Raw genomic sequence first — 24,662 nt, forward strand, 5'->3', positions numbered from 1 at the left:
ACCTGGTAGTGCAATTCCTGGGTCATAGGGTAGCTCTATTTTTAAGGTCTTGAGGAACCTCCATACTGTTTTCCAAAGTGGCTGTACCAATTTCATTCCCACCAACAGTGTAATAGGTTTCCCCTTTCTCCAGATTCTCACTAACACTTGTTTCCTGTCTTGCTAACTTTCGTCATTTTAACTGGTGTAAGGTGGTATCTCACTGTGGTTTTTATTTGTATTTTCATGATAGCTAGTGATCTGGCTATCATTTTTTTGATGTGTCTGTTAGCCATTTATAGGTCTTTGAGAAAAGTCTATTCATGTATTTTGCCTATTTCTTGACTGGATTATTTGGTTTTGGGTGTTGAATTTGGTGAGTTCTTTATACATCTTAGTTACCAGTCCTTTATCTGTAATGTCATTTGCAAATACCTTCTCCCATTTCGTGGTTTGCCTCTTAATTTTGTTGGCTGTTTCCTTTGATGTGCAGAAGGTTCTAATCTTGATGAAGTCCCAAAAGTTCATTCTTGCTTTTATTTCCTTTGCCTTTGGAGACATGTCTTGAAATAAGTTGTTGTGGTTAATGTCAAAGAAGTTGCTGACTGTGTTCTCCTCAAGGATTTTGATGAATTCTTGTCTCATACTTAGGTTTTCATCCATTTTGAGTTTATCTTTGTGTATGATATAATGGAATGGTCCAGTTTTATTCTTCTGCATGTGGTTGTCCAATTTTCCCAGCACCATTTATTGAAAAGACTGTCTTTTTCCCTTTGGATCTTCTTTCCTGCTTAGCCAAAGATTAGTTGACCATAGAGTTGAGGGTCCATTTCTGGGGTGTCTATCCTGTTCCATTGATCTATATGTGTTTTTGTGCCAATACCATGCTGTCTTGATAACCACACTTTTGTAATAAAGCTTAAAGTCAGGCATTGTGATGCTCTCAGCTTTTTTTTTTTTTTTTTTCAACTTTCCTCTGGTGATTTGGGATCTTTTCTGTTTCCACACAAATTTTAGGATTGTTTGTTCCAGCTCTGTAAAAAATGTTGATAGTATTTTGAAAGGGATTGCACTGGAAGTGTAGATAGCTCTGGGAAGCATTATCATTTTAACAATATTTGTTATTCCAATAGATGAACATAGTATGTTTTTCAATCTCTTTGCGTCTTCCTCAGTTTCTTTCAGAAGTATTCTGCAGTTTCTGGAGTACAGCTCTTTTACCTGTGTTTTTTTTTTTTTTTTTTTTTTTTTTTTTTTTTTTTAGGTTTATTCCTAGTTATCTTGTGGTTTTTGGTGCAATTGTAAATGGAATCTATTCCTGAATTTCTCTTTCATCAGTCACATTGTTAGTGTATAGAAATACAACTAAATTATGTGCATTGATTTCGTATCTTCACACATTGCTGAATTGCTGTATGAGGTCAAGTAATTTGAGTGTGGAGTCATTTGGGTTTTCAACATAAAGTATCATGTCATCTGCAAAGAAAGAGAGTATGACTTCTTCTTTGCCAGTTTGGATGCCTTTTATTTCTTTTTGTTATCTGATTACCGTTGCTAGGACTTCTAGTACTATGTTGAACAAGAGTGGTGAAATTGGGACATCCTTATCATGTTCCTAATCTTTAGGGAGTGGTTCTCAGCTTTTCCCCATTGAGAATGATATTCTTTGTGTTCTTTTCATAGATGTATTTTATGAAGTTGAGGAATGTTCCCTCTATCCTTAAATTCTGAAGAGTTTTAATCAGGAAAGAATGCTACATTTTCTTAAATGCATTTTCTGCATCAGTTGAGAGGAACTTGTGTTTCTTCTCCATTCTCTTATTAATTTGTGAATGTTGAACCACGCTTGCATCCCAAGAATAAATCCCAATTGCTCATTATGAATAATCCCTTTAGTATACTATTGGATCCTATTGACTAGGATTTTGTTGAGTATTTTGGTATCCATGTTCATCTGGGATACTGGTTTGTAATTCTTCTTTTTAATGGGGTCTTTGTCTAGTTTTGAAGTCAGGATAATCCTGGTCTCATAGGGAAAAAAAATGGAAGTTTTCCTTCCATTTCTATTTTTTTTTAAAGCTTCATTAGAATAGGTATGATTTTTCTTTAAATGATTGGTAGAATTCTGCTGGGAGGCCTTCTGGCCCCAGACTCTTGTTTTTGTTTTTATTGTAGTTGTTGTTGTTGTTTGTTTTGTTTTTGTTTTTCTTTCTTTCTTTCTTTTTTTTTTGGAGACTTTCGATTACTTTACTTGCTGGTTATTGGTCTGTTCATATTGTCCATTTATTCCTGTTTCAGTCTTCATAGTTTATAAGTTTCCAGGAATGCATCCATTTCTTCCAGATTGCCTAATTTGTTGGCATATAGTTGCTGATAATAAGTTCTAATAATTGTCTCTATTTCCTTGAAAGTTATTATCTTTCCCATTTCCTTCATGATTTTATTAATTTGGCTCCTTTCTCCTTTCTTTTGGATAAATTTGGCCAGAAGTTTATCAATCTTATTCTTTCAAAAAATCAGCTTCTAGTTTTGTTGATTTGTTCTACCATTCTTCTGTGTTCTATTTCATTAATTTCTGCTCTAATCTTTATTACTTATCTTCTCCTGCTTGGTTTAAGATTTATTTGCTGTTCTTCCTCCAGGTCCTTTTGGTGTAAGGTTAGGATGTGCATTCGGGATTTTTCTAATTATTTTGATCAAAGCTTGGATGGCTATGAATTTCCCTCTTAGGACTACCTTTGCAGTATCCCATAAGTTTTGAACTGATGTGTTTTCATTTTCATTGGTTCAAAAAATTGTGTAAGTTCTTTAATTTCCTGGTAGACCTAATCATTCTTTAGTAAGAAGCTCTTTATCCTCGAAGTGCTTGAGTTCCTTTCAAATTTCTTCTTCTGATAGGTCCAGTTTCAAAGCCTTGTGGTCTGAAGATATCTAGGGAATAATCCCAGTCTTTTGGTATCAGTTGAGACCTGATTTGTAACCCAGTATGTGGTCTATTCTAGAAAAAGTTCCATGTGCACTCGAGAAGAATGATTGTTCTGTTGTTTAGGATGAAATGTTCTGGATATATATATGAAGTTCTCCTGGTGCAGTATGTCCTTCAAAGCTCTTGTTTCTTTGTTGATCTCCCTAGAAAAATTTTCCTTTGCTGTGAGTGGAGTGTTGAGGTGTCCTACCTTTAATATATTGTTATTGATGTTTCTTTATTATGGTTATTAATTGGTTTATATAATTGGCTGCTCCAATGCTGGGGGCATAGATATTTAAAATAGTTAGATCTTCTTGTTGGATAGACCCTTTAAGTATGATATCATATCCTCTACATCTCTTACTACAGTCTTTGTTTTAAAATCTAATTTGTCTGATATGAGGATTGGTATCCCAGCTTTCTTTTGAGGTCCATTCATGTAGTAAATTGTTCTCCATCCTATCACTTTTAATCTGAAGATATCTTTAGATTCAAAATGAGTCTCTTGTAGATAGCATATGGATGGGTCCTGCCTTTTTATTCAATCTGAAGTCTTGTGTCTTTTGATAGGAGTATTCATCCCATTTACATTCAGAGTAACTAGTGAAAATATGAACTTAGTGTCACTGTATTGCCTGTAAAGTTCCTGTTTCTTTAGATTGCCTCTTTTACTTTATGGTCTATATTATTCTTGGGGTCTCTTCACTTACAGAATCCCCTTTAATATTTCTTGCAAGGCTAGCTTTGTGGTAAAATACTCTTTCAGGTTCTTCCTGTCCTGGGAGCTCTTTATCTCTTCACCCATTCTGGATAAAGTATTCTTGGCTACATGTTCTTCTCATCCAGTATCATGAGTATGCCTTGCTATCACTTTCTGACTTGCCAGGTTTCTGTGGATAGGTCTGATGTTATTTTGATGTTCTTCCCTCCACTGTTAAGTAGCCACCTCTCCCTAGCTATCCTCAGGATATTTTCTTTGGTTGTACTATTTGCAAGCATCACTATTATATGTCAGGGTGTTGATCTATTTTTATTTTTTTTAACAAGTATTTTTTTAAAGATTTTATTGATTTATTAGAGAAATGGAGAGAGAGCACAACTAGGCAAAACAGCAGGCCAGGGGAGAGGGAGAAGCAGGCTCTCAACTGATTGGTGAACCCAATGCAGGGCTCAAACCCTGGGATCATGACCTGAGCCAAAGGTAGCTACTTAACTGACTGAGCCACCCAGGTGCCCCTGATCTATTTCTATTGATTTTCAGAGGGGTCTTCTCTGACTCTTGAACTTGAATGCTTGTTTTCTTCCTCAGATTAGGAAAATTCTCAGCTATAAATGGCTCAAATATACCTTCTGGTCCTCTATTTCTCTCTCTTCACCCCCTCAAGGATCCCAATAATTTAAACATTGGGACGTTTTATGGCATAATTAATCTCTCCAAGCCTTTTGTCATGAGCTACTAGCTGCCTATCTCTGTTTTTCTTTTCTCTTTCCATCAACTTACATTCTAGATAATTTATTCAATCTTCTGCCTCATTGACCCTAGCAGTTAGAGTAAGCAGTTTAGATTGCACCTCATTAATGGCATGAATAGATCTCATTTCTGACCTTAGATTTTCTATATTGTCAATTATGATTTTTTTTAAAGCCTAGCTATTAACTTTTTGATTTTTGTACTGAATTCTGTTTCTGACATATTATTTATATCCATATTGATTAGATCTGTGGCAGAGAACACTATCTCTGGTTCTTTTTCATATGAGCTCCTCCTTCCTGTCATTCTGTCCAGAGAACATTGAGTAGATGAATGAATGGTCCAAAATATCAACCACAACCCAAGCAAGATGTACCCTAGCAAAATCCTGAGTGTTTGGAAGGCTCCATAGAATAACACCTGTTGTTCCAGACTGTATTCTGGGGGAGTATCCTGCTGCACTGTTTCTCAGGTATCCCTGCTTGGGCAGACTTGTCCCCTGTCAGCAGGATAGGCTCAGTGCAAACTGGTCCTCTGTGTGGCTGCCCCCCGCCCCCAGAGGCTTTCTGCACCTCTTCAGAGGAACAGAGCAAAAGTGGTCAAATGCAAAACCCACCTTGACCCAGAGCAGAAAGACCATAGTCTGCCTTCTTTAATAAACCCTCCAAGACAGTCTCCACTTCTGTATGCACTCAAAACTGCACCCTCTCCTGTTGGGCGCCTACTGCAACTCTCTCAGAGGTAGTCCTAGGGGCCCAGGAGTATCTGGGTCTTTGTGTCCTGTGTGACCTTTGTGACCTTTGTGACTGTGTCCTTTGTGACCCTAAAACCACAAGTGGCCATGGGCCTGCACATGCACCCAAAGCTACTGTGCCATGTCTGGGTGCCACCCTAATGTCCTTTCCAGATTTCTACCACCTGCAAGATGTTGCCTAGTTGTGGGAACAGGTAGCAGTCTTTTATCCGGCTGCTCAATAAAAGAGCCATTACCAATGGCCTGGATTTCTATTACTGATTGACCAAAACAGAATCTCCTGGGCTAGCTGATCATAACCTGCTTCCCAGCTCCAATGCTTGGGCACTCTACATCTTCAAGTACTTGCATTTGCTCTGTGATTTATTAGATCCCAAGACCACAATGTCCTTTCTAGAATTCTACCTTTTAGACATAAGTTCTGCATTTCCAGATACCCTTTCTGAGAGGGATGTCACTTACTAGCACAGATTTCTTAGGGTTCCAATTTTGCATTCAGTCTTATATCACTTTCCAGGAGCCAGCTTATAGAGACTCCCCCCTTCTTGTTTATCTTCCAATATCTCCCCAAAGATATAAAGCTCCCCAAAGGAAGCTAAAAGTCATGGCTGAATCTTTTCAATAGAATTCTGTGTATCTATGTTTTGAGTATCCCATACCTGGATTTCAGAAAGAGAAGAGAGAAACAGGAAGGGAACTCATATTTATTTATATGTACTAAACACTGGAAAAATCCTTCTCTGATTAATCCCAAAATGGATGAAAGACCTAAATGTGAGACAGGATACCATCAAAATCTTAGAGAACATTGGCACTAACCTCCTTGACTTTGGCCAGAACAACCTGTTTCAAGACATGTCTATAAAGGCAAGGAAAAAAAAATGAACTTTTGGGACTTCATCAATATTAAAAAAAAAATGCAGAGTAAAGGAAAGAGTCAACAAAATTAACAAGCAACCTACAGAATGGAAGAAGATATTTGCAAATAACACATCAGATGAAGGACTAGTATCCAAGATCTATAAGGAACTTCTCAAATTCAATACCTAATAAACAAATAATCCAGTCAAGAAATGTGCAGAAGACATGAACAGACACTTCTCCAAAGAAGACATACAAATGGCTAACAAACACATGAAAAAATGTTCAACATCACTAGCCATCAGGGAAATACAAATCAAAACCACAATGAGATACTGTATTACATCAGTTAGAATGGTAAAAATCAGCAAGACAGGAAACAAATGAGAAGGGAACCCTCTTACATTGTTGGTGGAAATGTAAGCTGATACAGCCACTTTGGAATACAGAGGTTCCTCAAGACCTGAAAAATAGAGCTACCCTATGACACAGCAGTTGCATTACTAGGAATTTATTCCAAAGATACAGATGTAGTGAAAAGAAGAAGTACATGCATCCCTATGTTCATAGAGCAATGTCCACAATAGCCAAACTGTGGAAGAAGACAATATGCCCTTCAAGAGATGAATGGATAAAGATGTGGTTCATATATACAATGGAATATTAGTCATCCACCAGAAAGGATGAGGGTAAATGGGTGATAGGCATTAAGGAGGACACGTATGTAATGAACACCAGGTTCATTAGTTATGTGCAACTAATTTGTCATTGAACATCACATCAAAAAATAATGATATACTATAAGCTGGCTAACTGAACATAATAAAAATCATTTTAAAAAATATAAACTAACTATAGTGACATAAAATAGATTGGTGGTCAGGATGAAAAGATTACAAAAAGGCACAAGGAAAGTGGTTGCATAATTTCACTAATTTAATGGGGTGATGGATTCACAGATGTATACATGTTTGAAAATTAAATATATACACTTTAAACATATGCTCTTTCTTACATGTAAAATATCTATTAATAAATTTAAACGTACACTTCAAAAAAACCCTTGTCTTTACTCATGACATACATTTTCCATATAGTGGCACAATTAAATGCATAAGTGCCAAGTATTTGAGTACATTTACAACATGTATTCCATACAGAAGCAAATTTTCTCAAATATAAATTTCAGAGATCAGTCTTTGGAAACAAAATGCATAGGGTGCCTGAATGGTTCAATCCATTTAAGTGTCTGACTCTTGATTTCTGCTCAGTTCATGATCTCATAGTTGTGGAATCAAGCCACATGCCAGGCTCTGTGCTGGCCGTGGATCCTGCTATGGAGTGTGTCTGTCTGTCTCTCCTTCTGCCTGTATCCTTGCTCCACTCTCTAAATAAATAAATAAATAAATAAAGACAATTTTTTAAAAACAAAAACAAAAACAAAACACAGTGCAAATGAAAATAAGCCAAGGACCTGATTTCAAAAGAAACTCTTCTTATTAAAAATAATATGGAGAGATAATTTCATTCATAGGAAAATACATTCAAATTTAAATTCCATATATTTGAATGAAGCAATATAAGGAAGATATTTTTATCTGTTCACTGTTGAATTTAAGCACCTAGAAAAAATTTACATATTTAGCAATAAGTATTCATAAAGCAAATGAAAGAATTAAGAGACTTTCCTATTGATATGATCCAACAGTGTTTGATCCTATTCAATACACAGGTACTACTGAAAAGGGAATCTTATTCCATCTAAAGTAAAGTCATCATTTTCATTTAACATTTCCTGGAACAATATACATTGTATGCATTGTATGCATATCACAAAATCTACACAATCTGTGTCCCAGTTTGGGTCAAAAGGCCAGAAACTGCTACAAACCAGTAAGAGCTGATGTCTCAGTTCAGGTCCATATGCAGGAGCCTTCTGAAGAATCAGGGAGAGTTAATGTGTTGGTGTTAAGGCCATGGTTGCACATGGCTTATTGAGGTTGAGGAATGGTTCAGTTTGAAAGCACTTGGGTAGAAGTCTCCCTTACTCAAGGGAGCTTAGTCTTTTATAATTGTCAGGCCTGCAACTGGTTGGATGAGAATGCTACTTTAATAAGAGAAACATAATTTATTCAGCCTATGAATTCAAAAGTTAATATCATCCAAAATTATTAGTCACAACCCAAAGCAAAAGTCAAAACAGTATCTGAGCAGCCTGCGGTCTAGGCAAGTTAACACATAGAATTAACTCACAGAAGTCAGTTGATTATCCACATAGCACCTATACATATTTCTGTAAATCATACTTAATCCCCAATAAAGACAATACAAGGTCATAATTCCATCTAACATCATACAACTATCCTGCAAACAACTGAAAATTCACTAAAATCTCCACAAGAAGGGAAGGTCATTTTCTTGTGTGATTTTTACTTTCCTATTGATAGTAAGTTAAATACTAGGATGGAAAATTTAAAAAAAAAATGCTACCCTTCTGTGATAGAAAGTTAATATATCTTCAGTTTCATACAATAATAAGAAAATGAAGAAAACAGATATTTGCCTTATATATATTCACACATGTAGGCATATTCATAGCATAAGAAGTAAATACAATAATTACAGTTTTCATTTTGTAACACTCAAATGGTTGCCGCTAATATTTTTTACTACATTCTTCTGTTATTCATTCTGTATTCAGTGTGCCTTCAGCAGCCATAAAACCCAGCTGTGGTTCTTCAGCTGACAAGGAACAAAGACCTTCATTATTGAAGCGTCTGGGTCATTAAGTAGGTCTGCCTGGATTGGGATGTTGCTGTTTTTCATTGACCTTAATCACAGAGCATGGTGATATTAAGTGTGGTCCTAAGTGATCTCCTCTATTCTAGATATACTCTTCCTTATCTCCATTGTGGAGAAGTAATCCAATTTCCTCTCAGTTGCCAGGATCAATCACCCAACCAACATAATAACTTATTTCTTTGTCTATTGATTCAAACTCATGAACTAGCCAGAGTGGTCAGGCAGCTGTATTAACACTTTGTTCCATAGACTCTTCTTTGTGTTCCCTTCTGGAGTCATTTTTTCCCTTTGGAATGAGGACTTTGAAACAAGAAAATTTAACTAAATGGAATAGGAAGCAAAAATTAGTAGGTCATCAAAGACAATATAAATGGTGCCTCTCACATTTCCTACTTTGGTTACAGGTCCTGGCTGTGGGAGGAACAGCCACATGCCATGAATGCTGATTCAGAGCATAAGTAGGCTTCCAGGAAACTGAAGACTCTTGCTCCAAACTTGGAAGGTATCGCTACCTAGCATGTACTATAACTAGTTCTGCAAAAGGTCTTTTTGCCATTATCAGGCCAATTGCTTCAACAGGGTGGGAAATATAATAATATCAGTGATTTTGTGAGTATAGGCCCATTGTACCAGTTCATTTTCTGTGAAGTGAGATTGTTGATCAGAAGCAATACTGTGTGAAATGCTATGATTGTGGACAAAAATTTCTCTAAGTCTGTGCCTGGTTGTTTTATCAGATGCATTGCTTGTTGGGAAGGAAAATCCATATCAAAAGGGTCTATGGCTTTAAGAACAAAATACTGTCCTTTTATGATGGAAGCAGTCCAATGTAATCAATCTGTAACCAGACAGATCATGCCAAGGAATGCTGCCACATTGGGGACTTCATGTTGTTTCTGCTACTGGAAAATTTGGCACTTAGTAGTGGACAAGGCCAGGTTAGCTTTGGTTGGTGAAAATCTATGCTGTAGAGCTCATGCATCCTTGTTACCATGACCATTTTGTTCATGAGCCTACTGGGTGATGATAGGAGTGGGTAGGGATGAGCCTGAGTTTTATGCACAAAATGAGTCATCTTATTCACTTAATTATTAAAATATTCCTCTGCTGGTCATTTAATGGTGAGCATTCAGAAGGGACATAAATATTTTTTTTGTATTTTTAAGGTATGAAAACATTCATCTTCCTCAAATTTTCTTGTTACTGATTTTCCAATTTTATGGGTTTTGTTTTATGGGTTTTGTTTGTCTGTTTGTCTTTGTGTTTTTCCAAGTCCCTGATTATTCAGCCATTCCTTTGGCTAAAATTCATGAATTAATATATGATGTATATCTGGCCATTTCTCCTTCCAAGAATGAGAACACCAGGTGCATTGGTTAGAGTTCTACCCATTAAAATAATTTCCCTTCACTACTGAACCTTATGGATTTTCCAGAATGGGCCTGTAGTTCTGTGTCTATTCTTTCATGAGTTACACCCACATATCAGTGTAAAATTTTCTGTATATCAGGCCCAAATCTTTTCTTCTTCTGTCAGTTGATCATAACGAAGCTCCACAAGACCTTGGGTGCATGCTGGGAGAATGAAGGCATCATAGGAAAAGTGGTGATCATGAACAACTGGGCACTTCTTCATGTAATTTTTCTTTAGTTCTTGCTTGGACAGATCACCTATAAAGTTGTCCCTCCTTATGTGGGAGAAGAGATATGTTTCAAGACCCACAGTAGATGCCTGAAACTATGGATAGTATTATATATACTATTTTTTCTATACATTCATACCTCAGTTATAGCATACTTTATAAATTAGGCACAGTAAAATATTAACAACAATAATAATAAATAGAAAAAAATTTATCAATAGCTGTAACAAAAGTTTTCTGAATGTGGTATCTCTCTCTCTCAAAATACCTGTTTGCACTAGTCACCCTTCTTCTTGTGATGATGTGAGGTGAAAAAATACCATTGTGATGAGATGAAGTGAGGTGAATGACACGGGCATTGTCATGTAGCATTAGACTATTACTTATTTTCTGATGATATGTCAGAAGAACCATCATCTGTTTCTGAACTTCAGGTCACTGTGCCCATGGAAAGCAAAACCATGTATAACAGGAGATTATTCTATTCCATAATGGAGTGCTGCTTCACACATCAACTGTATGGCTCTAAGGGTCTGAAAACATCAAGTTCATGATAAAAAATTCAGCTTTCATGGAAACTTGGTGGCCCATGGCTAAGCCCAGTAGCAGACCAAAAGCCATTTCTCAAAAGAATAATAATTATCCATAGAAGATGGCAGAATTTTGCTCCAATATTCTGAGAGTCTGCACTGTAGTTCATATATGGAGGACTCCCAAGGCTGCCAACATCAACATAAAAGACTAATGTTGTACTCTAAGTTAGCTAACTGAAATTAAATAAAAATGCCCACTTGGCAACCTTAAAAATATTTATTTTGAAAGAATAAATAATATAGGATAAAAACAGATAGGGAGAGAAACCTTAAACCATAAGAAAAAACTGAGGGTTGGTGGAGGAGAAGTAGGTGGAAAGATGGGATAACTGGATGATGGGTATTAAGGAGGGCACTTGATATAATGAGCAGTAGGTGTTATAAGCAACCGATGAATCACTGCATTCTACACCAAAAATAATAAATCACCATATGGTAAGGACACTAAGTGCTGCCAAACCTTTCTTCCATCGACACGTTAAGCACCTTTGGATTTGCTGAATCATAACACCTATGTGGGATAGAAGCTTGCACCACAGCCTGGACATGTAACAGAACCTCTTCTTTTTTCTGAGCTCCGTGGAAACCAGCAGCTTTTTGATTCACTTGATAAATAGGCCAGAGTAAAACACCCAGAGGAAAAATCTTTCACCGTCCCAGTCCAAAGAGTCTTACTTGGTATTGTGTATCTCTTGATGTTGGAAGGGATAGATAGACCAAGATACCCTTCACCTTGAAAGGGACATCTTTTTTTTTTTTTTTTCCTGGTTTCATTTAAATTCATTTGGTTACTAGATGGTGTTGCTGGGGTCCGTGATCAAAGGAAAGAGACTGATACAAAGCAAAAGTCAAGCAAAGCTTTATTTCACGCCAAGCATCAAGAATCTAACTGACCGGTCAGGGCTGTTTCTTATGAAAAGGTGACGATGACGACCATGGCAAGTCCGCTCCCAATGTGGTTGCTCTGGATGAGGCCTCTCCCCAGACGATGCTGCTCCTGACTAGGCCTCTCACTGAGGAGGCCTCAAGTCGAAGAAGCCATTCCCGGAATGAAGCTGCTCCTGCAAGGCATCTCGGCAAGGCCACGGCTCAGGGCAGTGGGGCTGCTGGTGGCCCTCACAACTCTTACAGCTCTGACAAGAGCTCTGGGAGCTCTGTCAGCTCTGACTCTCCCGGCTCTGATGACTCTCCTACTCCTCCGAGGGCTCTCCTTCTTTTTCTCCGAGGGCTCTCCTTCTCTGAGGGCTCTCCTTCTTCTTCTCCGAGGGCTCTCCTTCTTCTTCTCTGAGGGCTCTCCTACTCCTCCCCAGCCTCAGTCTCGCAGACTAACCTTTATAGGGGTGGTTGAGCCACGCCCCCACACAGGTGGCCAATGGGATATAAACTCACCTCAGTAAATATATGTGTGCCCCTCTGATTGGATGTCTTCACCTGGCCTGACTCACCCTTGTATCTAGGCTTTGCAAGTAAGTTCCTCTCAGAGGGGCAGGGTCAATCTAAGATCACTGCATAGGGTCAATCTAAGTTCACTGCAACAAAATGGCTCCCTCTGGCCAACTAGGCCCTTACATTCCCCCCTTTTCTTTGGAAATTAGTCAAATCCTTGACTTTTCAGCAAGTTATATGTTATATTGAGCATGTAAGACTAATATTTTATTGCTCTAATTTTCTTTGGTACAAATGACATTAGGGCATTTATAATACAGGAGTGAAAAGTAACAATAATACACAGTAGACTCATAAGTTAGCTATTCAACACTTTCTATTACCTTTTCCAATTTTCCTAATTCAGTTCATCTAATTTCCTACCTATACTTTACATAAACAGGTAACAATAGGAGCAACAATAAACTCACAGTTCTTTTAGTCTTAGCTTTAGTCCATGGTCAGCGGAGTCTGTTGGCTACAGCTTCCATCTCTGGGAGGCCTCCTTACTCTCAGCTTGTTTGACGTGACTTGCATGAACCCAGGCCCTAATACCTTCTACTTTTACTGCCATGGGGGTGGTTAGGATAACAGTAAACGGTCCCTTCCAGCGAGGCTCCAAGTTCCCCACTTGATAGCGACATATCCAAACCAAGTCCCCGGGTTGGTAAGGATGTAGTTCCACCACCATCTCCATCCCAGTGTGGGCAGTTCAGATCCCTGCATGGGCTTTTTTTTAGACAGACTGTAATGCCTGCAGTGACTGGAGTATAGACTGATCAGTCATTTCTGCTAGGGCAACCTCCTGTAGCTGAGGACAGAGCCGGGAGGGGTGTCCCTCAAACATTATTTCAAATGGGGTCACCTTTTTTAAATAGGGTGTACATTGTGTTCTTAGGAGGGTGAAGGAAGGAGATCCACCCATCCACCACCAGTCTCCAGAATTAGTTTTGTCAAGGTCTCTTTAAGAGTCTGGTTCATTCTCTCTACTTGCCCAGAACTCTGGGGCCGATAGGCACAATGTAGTTTCCAATTAGTGCCCACGGCCTTGGCCAATGCCTGTGAGACTGAACTCACAAATGCAGGGCCATTGTCTGATCCAATCGCAAGAGGCAGCCCAAACCTAGGAATTATTTCTTCTAGTAGCTTTTTGGCTACCACTCCTGCCATCTCATGTTTGGCAGAAAAAGTCTCTACCCAGCCTGAAAAGGTATCTACAAAAACTAACATATATTTGTGCCCATATTTTCCGGGTTTCATTTCTGTAAAATCTATTTCCCAATAAATTCCTGGTTCCTTACCTCTTTCTCTTTTCCCTCTTCCCATTTTAGTTCTTCCCACATTAACTTCCTGGCATTGAGCACATCTATCAACTACATCCTGAACCATATGCCCTAATTTAGAAATCTGAAATTGCTTGCCTATAAGGTCCTTGAGTTTGTGTATCCCCAAATGAGTACCCTGATGTATCTGGTCTATTAACTTCTTACCTAGTTTTCAAGGAAGAATTATTTTTCCTGCTTTAGTCTTAGCCAAGTGCCCTTCATAGTCCAATTTAACCCATTTCTGTAAATACTTTAAATATTCTTCTGAATAGTTCAGTTTTTCTGGTAGGGCTGGAGCCAGGAGTGTAACCAGTTCTTGCACTGTTTCTCAGACTGCTTGCTTTGCGACTTGATCTACTAAGTGGTTTCCTTTTGAAATCAGATCAGTCCCCTTTTGGTGTCCCAGGCAATGCATAACAGCCACCTCTTTTGGGTCCCAAATAGCCTGGAGGAGAGCCAATATTTCTCCTCTGTTTTTAATTCCTTTTCCTTCTGCTGTTAATAGGCCCCTTTCTTTATAAATAGCTCCATGCATATGGAGAGTATCAAAGGCATACCTGCTGTCCGTATAGATGTTACCAGTTTTACCTTTGGCCATCTGCAGTGCCTTAGTGAGTGCAATCAGTTCCACTTTTTGTGCCAAAGTTCCATGTGGCAATCCAGAGTTCCTGCTCAGGAGAAACAACCACAGCCCCTGCATACTTCTTTCCATCGACCATGTAGCTACTCCCATCTGTGAACAGAGTCATCTCAGCATCTGGGAGGGGAATGTCTCTGAGATCCAGCCTTATTCCTGTGACTTGGGTTAGGACCTCCCCACAGTCGTGTGGATGGTCAGCAAGGTCCTCTGACAGCACTGTGGTTGGATTTAGCACCACTGGGGGCTGGAAGGTCATTCTTGGTTCGTTGAGGAGGAGGGCCTGATACCCTGTCACTTGGGTGTTCATCATGCCTCAGTCGGGTGGAGTCTGGAGAAGGCCCTCAGTAGTGTGTGTGGTGGTTATGATGAGATTTTGACCCAGTCAATTTACTTGCATCCTTGACCAGGAGGGCCTGGTTGCAGGAGGGCGTTGCAGCAATTATGCGGAGGCAAGGGGGGAACCCAGCTGCTACTGGATCTAGTTTCTTGCTAAGATAGGCTACTGGCCTTCGCCAAGGCCCCAGAGTCTGAGTTAAAACTCCTTTGGCCACCCCTGCTTTTTCATCCACATATAATTGGAAGGGCTTGGTAACATCTGGGATGGCCAATGCTGGGGCATTCAATAAGGCTGTTTGTAATTCCTGAAATTCTCCTCCTATCTCTCCACTCTATCATAGTGAGCCCTCCTTTTGCCAGTTCATAGAGAGGTTGGGCAATCTCCGCAAACTGCGATATCCACAGCCTACACTAGCCCACCGTCCCAAGAAACCCCCTTACTTGTCAGGACGTGGTGGGGTGGGGGTATTGGGTGATCACCTGTTTCCTAGACTCAGACAGTGAACGCACTCCCTCATGGAGATCAAAGCCTAGATAAGTGGCATGGCTCTGACAGAGCTGTGCTTTCTTCGCTGACACCTGATACCCTTTTTCCTGAAGAGTCTCTAAGAGAGCTCTCGTCCCCCACAAACATGACTCATAGTCCTCAGCAGCTACTAGCAAGTCATCAACGTACTGTAACAGAGTGACTCCTGTGTTGTAGGGACTCGTGTAGGGACTCGCCGAAGATAGTGGGCAAATTCTTGAACCCTTGGGGAAGTCTTGTCCAGGTGAGCTGGCCTTGAAACTCTTTCTGTAGGTCAGACCACTCAAAAGCAAAAAGGGGTGAGATTCCCTTGCTAAAGATATACAGAAAAATGCATCCTTAATATCTAAGACGGTATATACATTTCTTCTGGGGTTAGGCACCATCAGGTGGATATCTTCAACCCATTTATTAACTTCCTGCAAGTCCTGGATGGGTCGGTATTCCCCAGTCTCAGCTTTTTTGATGGGCAGCAAAGGTGTGTTCCATGAGATTTGCAAGGAACTAGGATCCCATCACCTCGGAGTCAATTAATGTTTTCTGATCCCTTCCTTTGCTTCCCGGGGAAGTGGGTACTGCTGAACGCGAATAGCCATACCTGTCACTTTTAATTGTACCATCACTGGAGGTTGTTCCTTGGCCAAGCCAGAGGGCTTCCCTTCTGCCCAGACCTGGGGAAACTCGTCCTATAGGATTTGGAGAAGGCTCCCCCCCGCTTTGTTTCTTCTGGTTTTGAGAATGGCTCATAAAGGAGGTATTCATCTACTGCTGCCATAAGCACTTGTACAGTGGGCTGTCTCAAGGTTACAGTCACGTCTCCTTCCGAGAACCGAATGCCAGCTCTTAACTTGTGGAGGAGATCTCTTCCCATCAAGTTATATGGGGCATTAGGGAGGACCAAAAGTTGATGCTTAACTACTCTGGAGGCCAAATTTAAAGTCCTTTATGTTGTCCATTTATGTCTCTCTGTGCCACTTGCTCCTTGTACCCAAACTTCCTCTCCAGATAGTTTTCCCATAGGTTTAAGTAATGATGAAAATTGGGCTTCCATGTCCACCAAAAAATCAACTGATTTCCCCTCCATTTCAACTTTTACCTGAGGTTCAGAGAGGGGCTCTGAACCATGGCCCCTTCATTCTCTGGTGGCAAGCATTGCTGTCTTCCTTTTAGGCACTTCCTGGACCAATGTCCTTTTTCCTTACAGTAAGCACACTGATCTGAACCTAAGTCTTCCCACCTTCCTTCTCTGTGCTTAGGCTTTTCCTTCCATTTACTGTCCCCTACCCGTCTCCTCCCCACCTCATATAATGCCAAAACCTTAACCAGTTTTTTGTCTGATTTTCGTCCTCTTGTGCATCCTTGTTGTTAAACACCTTTTCTGCTATTCCCACTAACTCAGGCAGATTCTTCCCTTCATATCCCTCAATTTTCTGAAGTTTCCTCCTTACATCTGGGGCTGACTGACTGACAAAAGCAAGATTCATTGCCCTCTGATTTTCAGGTGCCTAAGGATTGATTGGGCTATATATTTTATAGGCTTCAATTAGCCTTTCTAGGAAAGCTCCTAGAGACTCATTCTTACCTTGAGTCATCGTACTAATTTTAGATAAATTTATGGGTCTCCTTGCTGCTGCACAGAGGCTTCCCAGTAAAGCCTGGTGGTAAAAACATAAGCTCTCCTTGCCTTCCTCAGAGTTTAGATCCCAGTTGGGAGGTTCCCTCGGGCAGTAGTCCTCCATTCGGTGGGGATCGAGGTCCCTACCAAGTCTCTCCCTTATCACTTTATGGGTTTCTCACATGATGTGATCCCACTCTTCCCCGTTGAAGAGAGCCATAAGGAGCTGTTGAACATCCACCCGCGTAGGTTGATGAGTAAGAAAGACAGTTTCCAAGAGGCTAATTAAATGCTAGAGGTGGTCAGAAAGGGATTTGTGTTGGATCTTCCAGTTATATAGGTCAGAAGAAGAGAAAGGGATATAGCTTAGGTAGGGCTGCCCTCTCCCTCTGGCAGAGCAACCTCACGAAGAGGCAGCATTGGCATGGACAGTACTGGTGAGGTAAAGGGAGACTGAGGGGGATAGAGAAAAGGGGAAGTATCAGGGTGGTCTCTCTGCTTGGTGGTCCCAGAGGTGGACCCCGACTATGTATGAGGTGGACTGTTAAAGGCATTTCAGGACCAAGAGTCAGATTTAGAGGACAAATAAGGGGGGGGAATTTCACATCCTCTATATCCGATGGAGGTAGAACAGTCTTCTTCCCTGGTTCCCCCTCATCTGTCTCTTCTGGTTTTGGTGCTCTGACCTTCCTTAGAAGGAGAGAAATGGTTTCATTATCAGGGGGAAGGTGGGACTTGAGCCATGATGGCGGCACTTCTGTCAGATATCGCCAGGCCACAATGTACGGTATTTGGTCTCGATGTAGATCAAAGACCTCACTCAGGGTAGAATAGACCCAGGTCAAGGCAAACATTCCTTCCGGCGGCCACTGTGGAGAAAGTGGGCCACTCTAATTGGCAGAGTGTTTTTAGTTTTCCTGGGTAAACCTTGTCACCTGACTGAGTGGCTTTACCTTGAAAATCCTTGAAATGTTCAAGAACAAGACCTACGGGTGTCACAGGCCCCTTACTCCATGTTTGTCCCATTTCTCCAAATACAACAAACAGCACAACAGACAACAACAACAAAAAAAAAAAAAAAAAAAACAAGGCAAAGACAACTGCAGACCCAGCAATCCCCATCCAGAGCCTGCTGCTTGTGGGGACTTTCTTGGTCCCCGGCAAACACAACAAACCACATAACAGACAACAAAAGAACCAGGCAAAGACAACTGCAGACCCAATGATTCTTACCCAGAAGCTTCCACTGGTGGGGGCTTTCTTTATCCCCCAACCGCCTATGGGGACTCTAACCCCTCAACTGTCTAGGGGGACTCATACCCCCCAACTGCCCAGGGGGACTCGAACCTCCCAAATGCCTGGAGGGACTCAAACCCCCTGTCAATCTACCAGCAGAGGGATGGGGCATCCCTGCATCCATTCCAGCCCTTGGTAGCATGGCTGCATCCAGCTTCTCCTCGGTGGGCTATACCCTGGAGCTCCAAACAGACAGATAGGGTCCCAATACCTAAAATCCCATTACCCAAGATCCCAATACCTTTGGAGGCTTTTCCCAAAAATTCCAATGCTGGCTCAAGTTCTCGTCATTTTATCCCGGATGAGCCCCCAATGTTGGGGTCCGTGATCAAAGGCACGAGACCCATACAAAGCGAAGGTCAAGCAAAGCTTTATTTCAGCCAACCATCAAGAGTCAAACTGACCAATCAGAGCTATCTCTGATGATGACGACCACCAGGCAAAGCCCCTCCCAACATGGCCATTCCGGATGAGGCTGCTCCCCAGACAGGGCCTTTCCCTGGACAGGGGCTCCTCCGGAGAGTCTGTGCCTGAGGCCACGGCTCGGGGCGACGGGGCCGCTGGCAGCTCTCATGGCTCTTACAGCTCTGAAAAGAGCTCTGACAGCTCTTACAAGAGCCCTGACAGCTCTGACAGCTCTTACAAGAGCTCTGAGGGCTCTGACAGGTCTTACAAGAGCTTTGACAGCTCTGATGGCTCTTACAGCTCTTACAAGAGCACTGATGGCTCTGACTGCTCTTATAACCGCTCTGACGGCTCTGACAGCTCTGACAGCTCTCCCAGCTCTGACTACTCTCCTACTCCTCCCCAGCTTAAGCCTTGCAGACTAACCTTTATAGGGGTGGTTGAGCCCTGCCCCCACACAGGTGGCCAATGGGATTTAAACTCACCTCAGTAAATATAGGTATGCCCTTCTGATTGGATGTCTTCACCTGGCCTGACTCGCCTTTGTATATAGGCTTTGCAAGTAAGTTTCTCTGGGAGGGGCAGCGTCAATATAAGTTCACTGCATAGGGTCAATCGAAGTTCACTGCAACAAAATGGCTCTCTCTGGCCAACCAGTCCCTTACAGTGTATTATTATTTTGGCATAGAATGCAGTGATTCATTGGTTGCTTATAGCACCTACTGCTCATTATATCAAGTGCCTTCCTAATACTCATCATCCAATTATCTCATCTTTCCACCTACTTCTCCACCAACCCTCAGTTTTTTCTTATGGCTTAAGGTTTGTCTCCCTCTCTGTTTTATCCTATATTATTTATTCTTTCAAAATAAATATTTTTAAGGTTGCCAAGTAGGTATTTTTATTTAAATTCAGTTAGCTAACTTATAGTACAACATTGTTTTTTTTTTTTTTAATGTGGTGTTTCCATGATTTATTAGTTCACCATAACACACAGTGCTCATCTCAAAATATGCCCTCCTTAATACTTATCACCTTGTTACACCATCCTGCCATCTAACCTTCTCTCTCCACAACTTCAGTTTGTTTCCCAGAGTCAAGGGTCTCTTGTGATTTATCTTCCTCTCTGATTTCTTCCCTTCTGGTTGTCTCTCCCTTACCCTATGGTCCTCTGTGGTATTCCTTGTATTCCACATATGAGTGAAAACATATAATGACTGTCTTTCTCTAATTGACTTATTTCACTTAGCATAATAACCCCCAGTTCCACCCATGTCTATGCAAAAGATAGCTTTCATCCATATTGATGGCTGAGTAATATTCCACTACATACACGAACCACATATTTTTCCAGTCATCTGTTGACAGGCATCCCAGTTCCTCCAAATCTGGCTATTGTGGATATTGCTGCTATGAACATTGGGGTGCATGGGCCCTTTCTTTTCACTACATCTGTTTCTTTGGGATAAATACCTTGTAGTGCAATTGCTGGGTTATAGGGTAGGTCTACTCTTAACTTTTTGAGGAAACAAACACTTATTTAGCACTAAGCTTTAATAGAATTATGAGATCTTCATTTTCCCTGTTCCTGTCTCTCTAGGGCCATACCCTGTCATTTATCCTTTATAAACTCATTGTCTAGCACACTGTCTAGCACATGGTAAGAGTTCATTAAGTAACTGTTGACTGAATAGATGAATTAACTACCATAACCACACTGAATTCACCAGATTTCCTACAAACTGATTTTCACCCCTGACCTTGGTTATGTAATCCCTCTCTTAGGAATGTTCCTACACCAAATGATCTGTACATATTCAAACTGTGGACAGGATTTCATGTTTCAGGTTCCATTTTTGTATGTCATTTCATATTTGAACCATTCCTGAACCTCTGGATCTTCTTTTGTGTTCCTCACAGCATGCTTTCACAGCACCCCTTTGCTGCCACTACCTTACCATTTGTAATATGGTGTTGTCATTTTCTGACCCTGCTGGGTGTCTCTCAGGTGATCTGAAGCTCTCTGAAGGCAAGACCCAAATTCCTCTCTACTTACCATTGAGATACAACCATCAATGTGTCTGATATATTCTTTGGGCTAAATAAATTTCTGTTGATATTCCTTCTGTTGAGGGACAGAAGAAATAAATGGAATAAATTTATCCTGAAGTTGTTTTGAATGTAGATGGAAACATATATTTTTTAAAATATCTATTTATAATTAAATGTTACCAAAATTTAAACTAATTAAAAAAGAAAAATAACATGAACAGTTCCCAATCATATGATGAAATCTTACTGGAAGCAGGAAGAGTAGCAAGTTAAGCTATTTGCTTTTTAACTGAGAATCTGAGTTTCAATTTCTTTCTCATCACACTTCTTAAGCAGGAGTTAAAACAAATTGAAGTTTCTTGAAGAGATCTAGTTAGAAGGCTCAGAGTCCGAATCAGACAAAAATGAGAAAATAATTCTATACACTCTAGTATTTTTTTTTTATCTTCCTTTATACTTTTATTTTTCTTTCAACATTTATCATGGACTAGACATTGTTCTACTTGTAGTAACTATTTTGTTAGCAGACAAAATCTTTACGGAGCAAAAATTTACATAAAAACTAGAAATTCTCATATCAGATAAAGGGCTAGTGTCCAGAATCTATAAAGAACTTAGCAAACTCAACACCAAAGAACAAATAATCCAATCAAGAAATGGGCAGAGGACATGAACAGACATCTCTGCAAAGAAGACATCCAGATGGCCAACAGACATATGAAAAAGTGCTCCATATCACTCGGCATCAGGGAAATACAAATCAAAACCACAATGAGATATCACCTCACACCAGTCAGAATGGCTAAAATCAACAAGGCAGGAAATGACACATGCTGGCGAGGATGCGGAGAAAGGAGAACCCTCCTACATTGTTGGTGGGAATGCAAGTTGGTGCAGCCACTCTGGAAAACAGCATGGAGGTTCCTCAAAATGTTGAAAGTAGAGCTACCCTTCGACCCAGCAATTGCACTATTGGGTATTTACCCTAAAGATACAAACGTAGTGATCCAAAGGGGCACATGCACCCGAATGTTTATAGCAGCAATGTCCACAATAGCCAAACTATGGAAAGAACCTAGATGTCCATCAACAGATGAATGGATCAAGAAGATGTGGTATATATACACAATGAAATACTATGCAGCCATCAAAAGAATTGAAATCTTGCCATTTGCAACAACATGGATGGAACTAGAGCGTATCATGCTTAGCGAAATAAGTCAAGCAGAGAAAGACAACTATCATATGATCTCCCTGATATGAGGAAGTGGTGATGCAACATGGGGGCTTAAGTGGGTAGGAGAAGAATAAATGAAACAAGATGGGAGTGGGAGGGAGACAAACCATAAGTGACTCTTAATCTCACAAAACAAACTGAGGGTTGCTGGGGGGAGGGAGTGTGGGAGTAGGGGGTGGGATTATGGACATTGGGGAGGGTATGTGCTTTGGTGAGTGCTGTGAAGTGTGTAAACCTGGTGATTCACAGACCTGTACCCCTGGGGATAAAAATATATGTTTATAAAAAATAAAAAATTAATTAAAAAAAAAAGAAATTCTTGTATGGTAATTAAAAATCATTTATTTGAACATCACATTTTTTTTTATTTTTTAAAGAACAAGGAGGAAGAACTACAGAGAACAATTTTCTTTATTTTTTTTAATTTTATTTATTTATTTGACAGAGAGAAATTACAAGTACATGGAGAGGCAGGCAGAGGGAGAGAGAGGGAAGCAGGCTCCCTGCCGAGCAGAGAGCCGGATGTGGGACTCGATCCCAGGACCCCGAGATCATGACCAGAGCCGAAGGCAGTGGCTTAACCCGCCGAGCCACCCAGGAGCCCCTGAACATCACATTTTTCATGGCTTATCAGCATAAGATGGGTGATATGAATGATATCAAATGATTCTGAGGTCTACAGGAAATTTGGAAACATGGTATAATATTCTTATTCCTAAAGTAGTTACAAAACACAATATTACAGTGATGTGTTATCATAACCTATGATAAATAAAATTAAACAGAGTTGTTAATGGAACATCTCTAGAATTTATTTCTAGTCACAAATTAATATAAATATAACACATAATTTTATAACTATATATCACTATGATATATATGTATATAATAATATAACACATATATGCATGCTATATATATATAACATTATAATACATGTATATTATAATATATATTACATGTAATATGGAGTATGAGGCACTATCCCCAGTTCAATATATGGTAACTATTACAATCATTTTTCTATCACCATTGCCTTGCATTGCATCATAGCATTAAAGGGCATGGACTGAGACATCAGGTAGATTCAGATTATTGACTCTTTGGTGTTCTTATTTTGAGACTTTCCCCTTTCTGCTTACTCTCCTATAAAATGGGGATAATGCCACCCTTTTTGATTTGTTATACAGATTGCTGCTTAATAGCAATATATTTTTAATTATTAAATTAGGATGAAAGCATATGAATCCATATACATGAATGAAGCTAGTAAAACTAAACCCCAGTTTGGTAGAATTGTCCAAATATTCAAAGAGTGATCCTGGCTTAGGGTTATTTTTCCTTTTCTTGTGCCCACTTTGTTCTTTTCAATGCAAAGTCTAGGATTCATATCATTCACTTTTTTTTTTTTTTTTCATTTCATAGGTGCTCTTTGCAAAAAGGACATCCAAAATGTCCTTTTGACCTTTGCTCGAGTTGAATCAATGTAGATCTCCAGGCACATTATTTGGCATCTGAAATAGCTTTCTTACTACACAATTTTCTAATGGCATCTTTCATCTGATCATTTCTCAAGGTATAGATTAAAGGATTTAACATGGGTGTTATTGTAGTATAGAACACAGCAACTGCTTTATCAATAGATAAAGTAGTTGCAGGTCTCATGTAAACAAATATGCAGGGCACAAATAATAGGACAACCACTGTGATGTGGGAGACACAGGTGGAGAGGGCTTTGCGCCTTGCCTCCAAGCTGTGGTTCTTTAGGGAGCGCAGAATGACCACATAGGAGACCATCAAGAGGAGGAAGTTTAAGACACAGATGAAACCACTGTTGGCAGCAACAAAGAACCCTAGAGTGTAGGTATCAGTGCAGGCAAGATTGAGCAAAGGGTTAAGATCACATATAAAATGATCTATGATATTAGGGCCACAGAAGGGTAAGGGGATGATAAAGAGTATTTGTATGGTTGCATGTAGGAAGCCTCCCACCCATACCACTCCCATTAGAAGGCTGCACACCTGCCGATTCATGATGGTCATGTAGTGCAATGGCTTGCAGATGGCCACATAGCGGTCATAGGCCATCACAGTAAGCAGGATAACATCAGCACCTCCAAAGAAATGCTCCCCAAATATTTGGATAATACATGCATTGAATGGGATGGTCTTCTTTTCACGGAGCGATTCTATGATCAGTGTAGGGGTATTTACAGAAGAATAGCAGGCATCAATGAAGGAGAGATAGGCCAGAAAAAAGTACATGGGGGACCCTGATAATGGGCTGGCAGTGATAGTGACCACGGTGAGCACATTTCCTACCACAGAGATGATGTAAATGAACAAAAACACAGTAAATATGATTTTCTGCATCTTTGGATTCTCTGTGAGCCCCAGTAGAACAAACTCTGTCACATTGTTCCTATTCTCCATAATTTCATTTTATGATTAATTATGTTACCTGAAAAGAAATCATTTTTTATTAATGTAACCTTGACTATATTAAGCTTATTACCTAGTAAATAATAAATGCCTAAATTTCATTGAGTCCTGAATTCTCATGCTGTTTTTTGACATATAATGTAAGCTCAAGTTCTGAAGATCATCTGTACATACTTCATCATCTGAGATATGTTGTTGTAGTCAAGGCTATAACTACAAAGCCAGAATTTTTCTTTTATCCTTAGAATTGACAATATGAGTGGAAGGATGAACAAAAGTTGGAGGAAGGGTGC

General features: G+C 40.0%; 1 protein-coding gene and 1 long non-coding RNA gene across 2 annotated transcripts in view; one reads left to right on the top strand and one right to left on the bottom strand.

Moving 5' to 3' along the window:
• Window positions 1–24,360, bottom strand: part of LOC309841285 (olfactory receptor 4S2) — a gene marked incomplete at its 5' end in the record, with an annotated part of 30,135 nt that extends 5,775 nt beyond the window's left edge. Inside the window, one exon of the mRNA XM_082684180.1 lies at window positions 23,440–24,360. Within this exon, the coding sequence (XP_082540306.1) occupies window positions 23,440–24,360 (921 nt within the window). The remainder of the gene's footprint in view (window positions 1–23,439) is intronic.
• The window catches only part of LOC309873033, a 697,683-nt gene that overhangs the window by 342,044 nt on the left and 330,977 nt on the right, over window positions 1–24,662 (top strand). The window lies entirely within an intron of this gene.

This window comes from Mustela nivalis, assembly GCF_964662115.1.
Source record: "Mustela nivalis genome assembly, chromosome: 9".
Taxonomy (NCBI): domain Eukaryota; kingdom Metazoa; phylum Chordata; class Mammalia; order Carnivora; family Mustelidae; genus Mustela; species Mustela nivalis.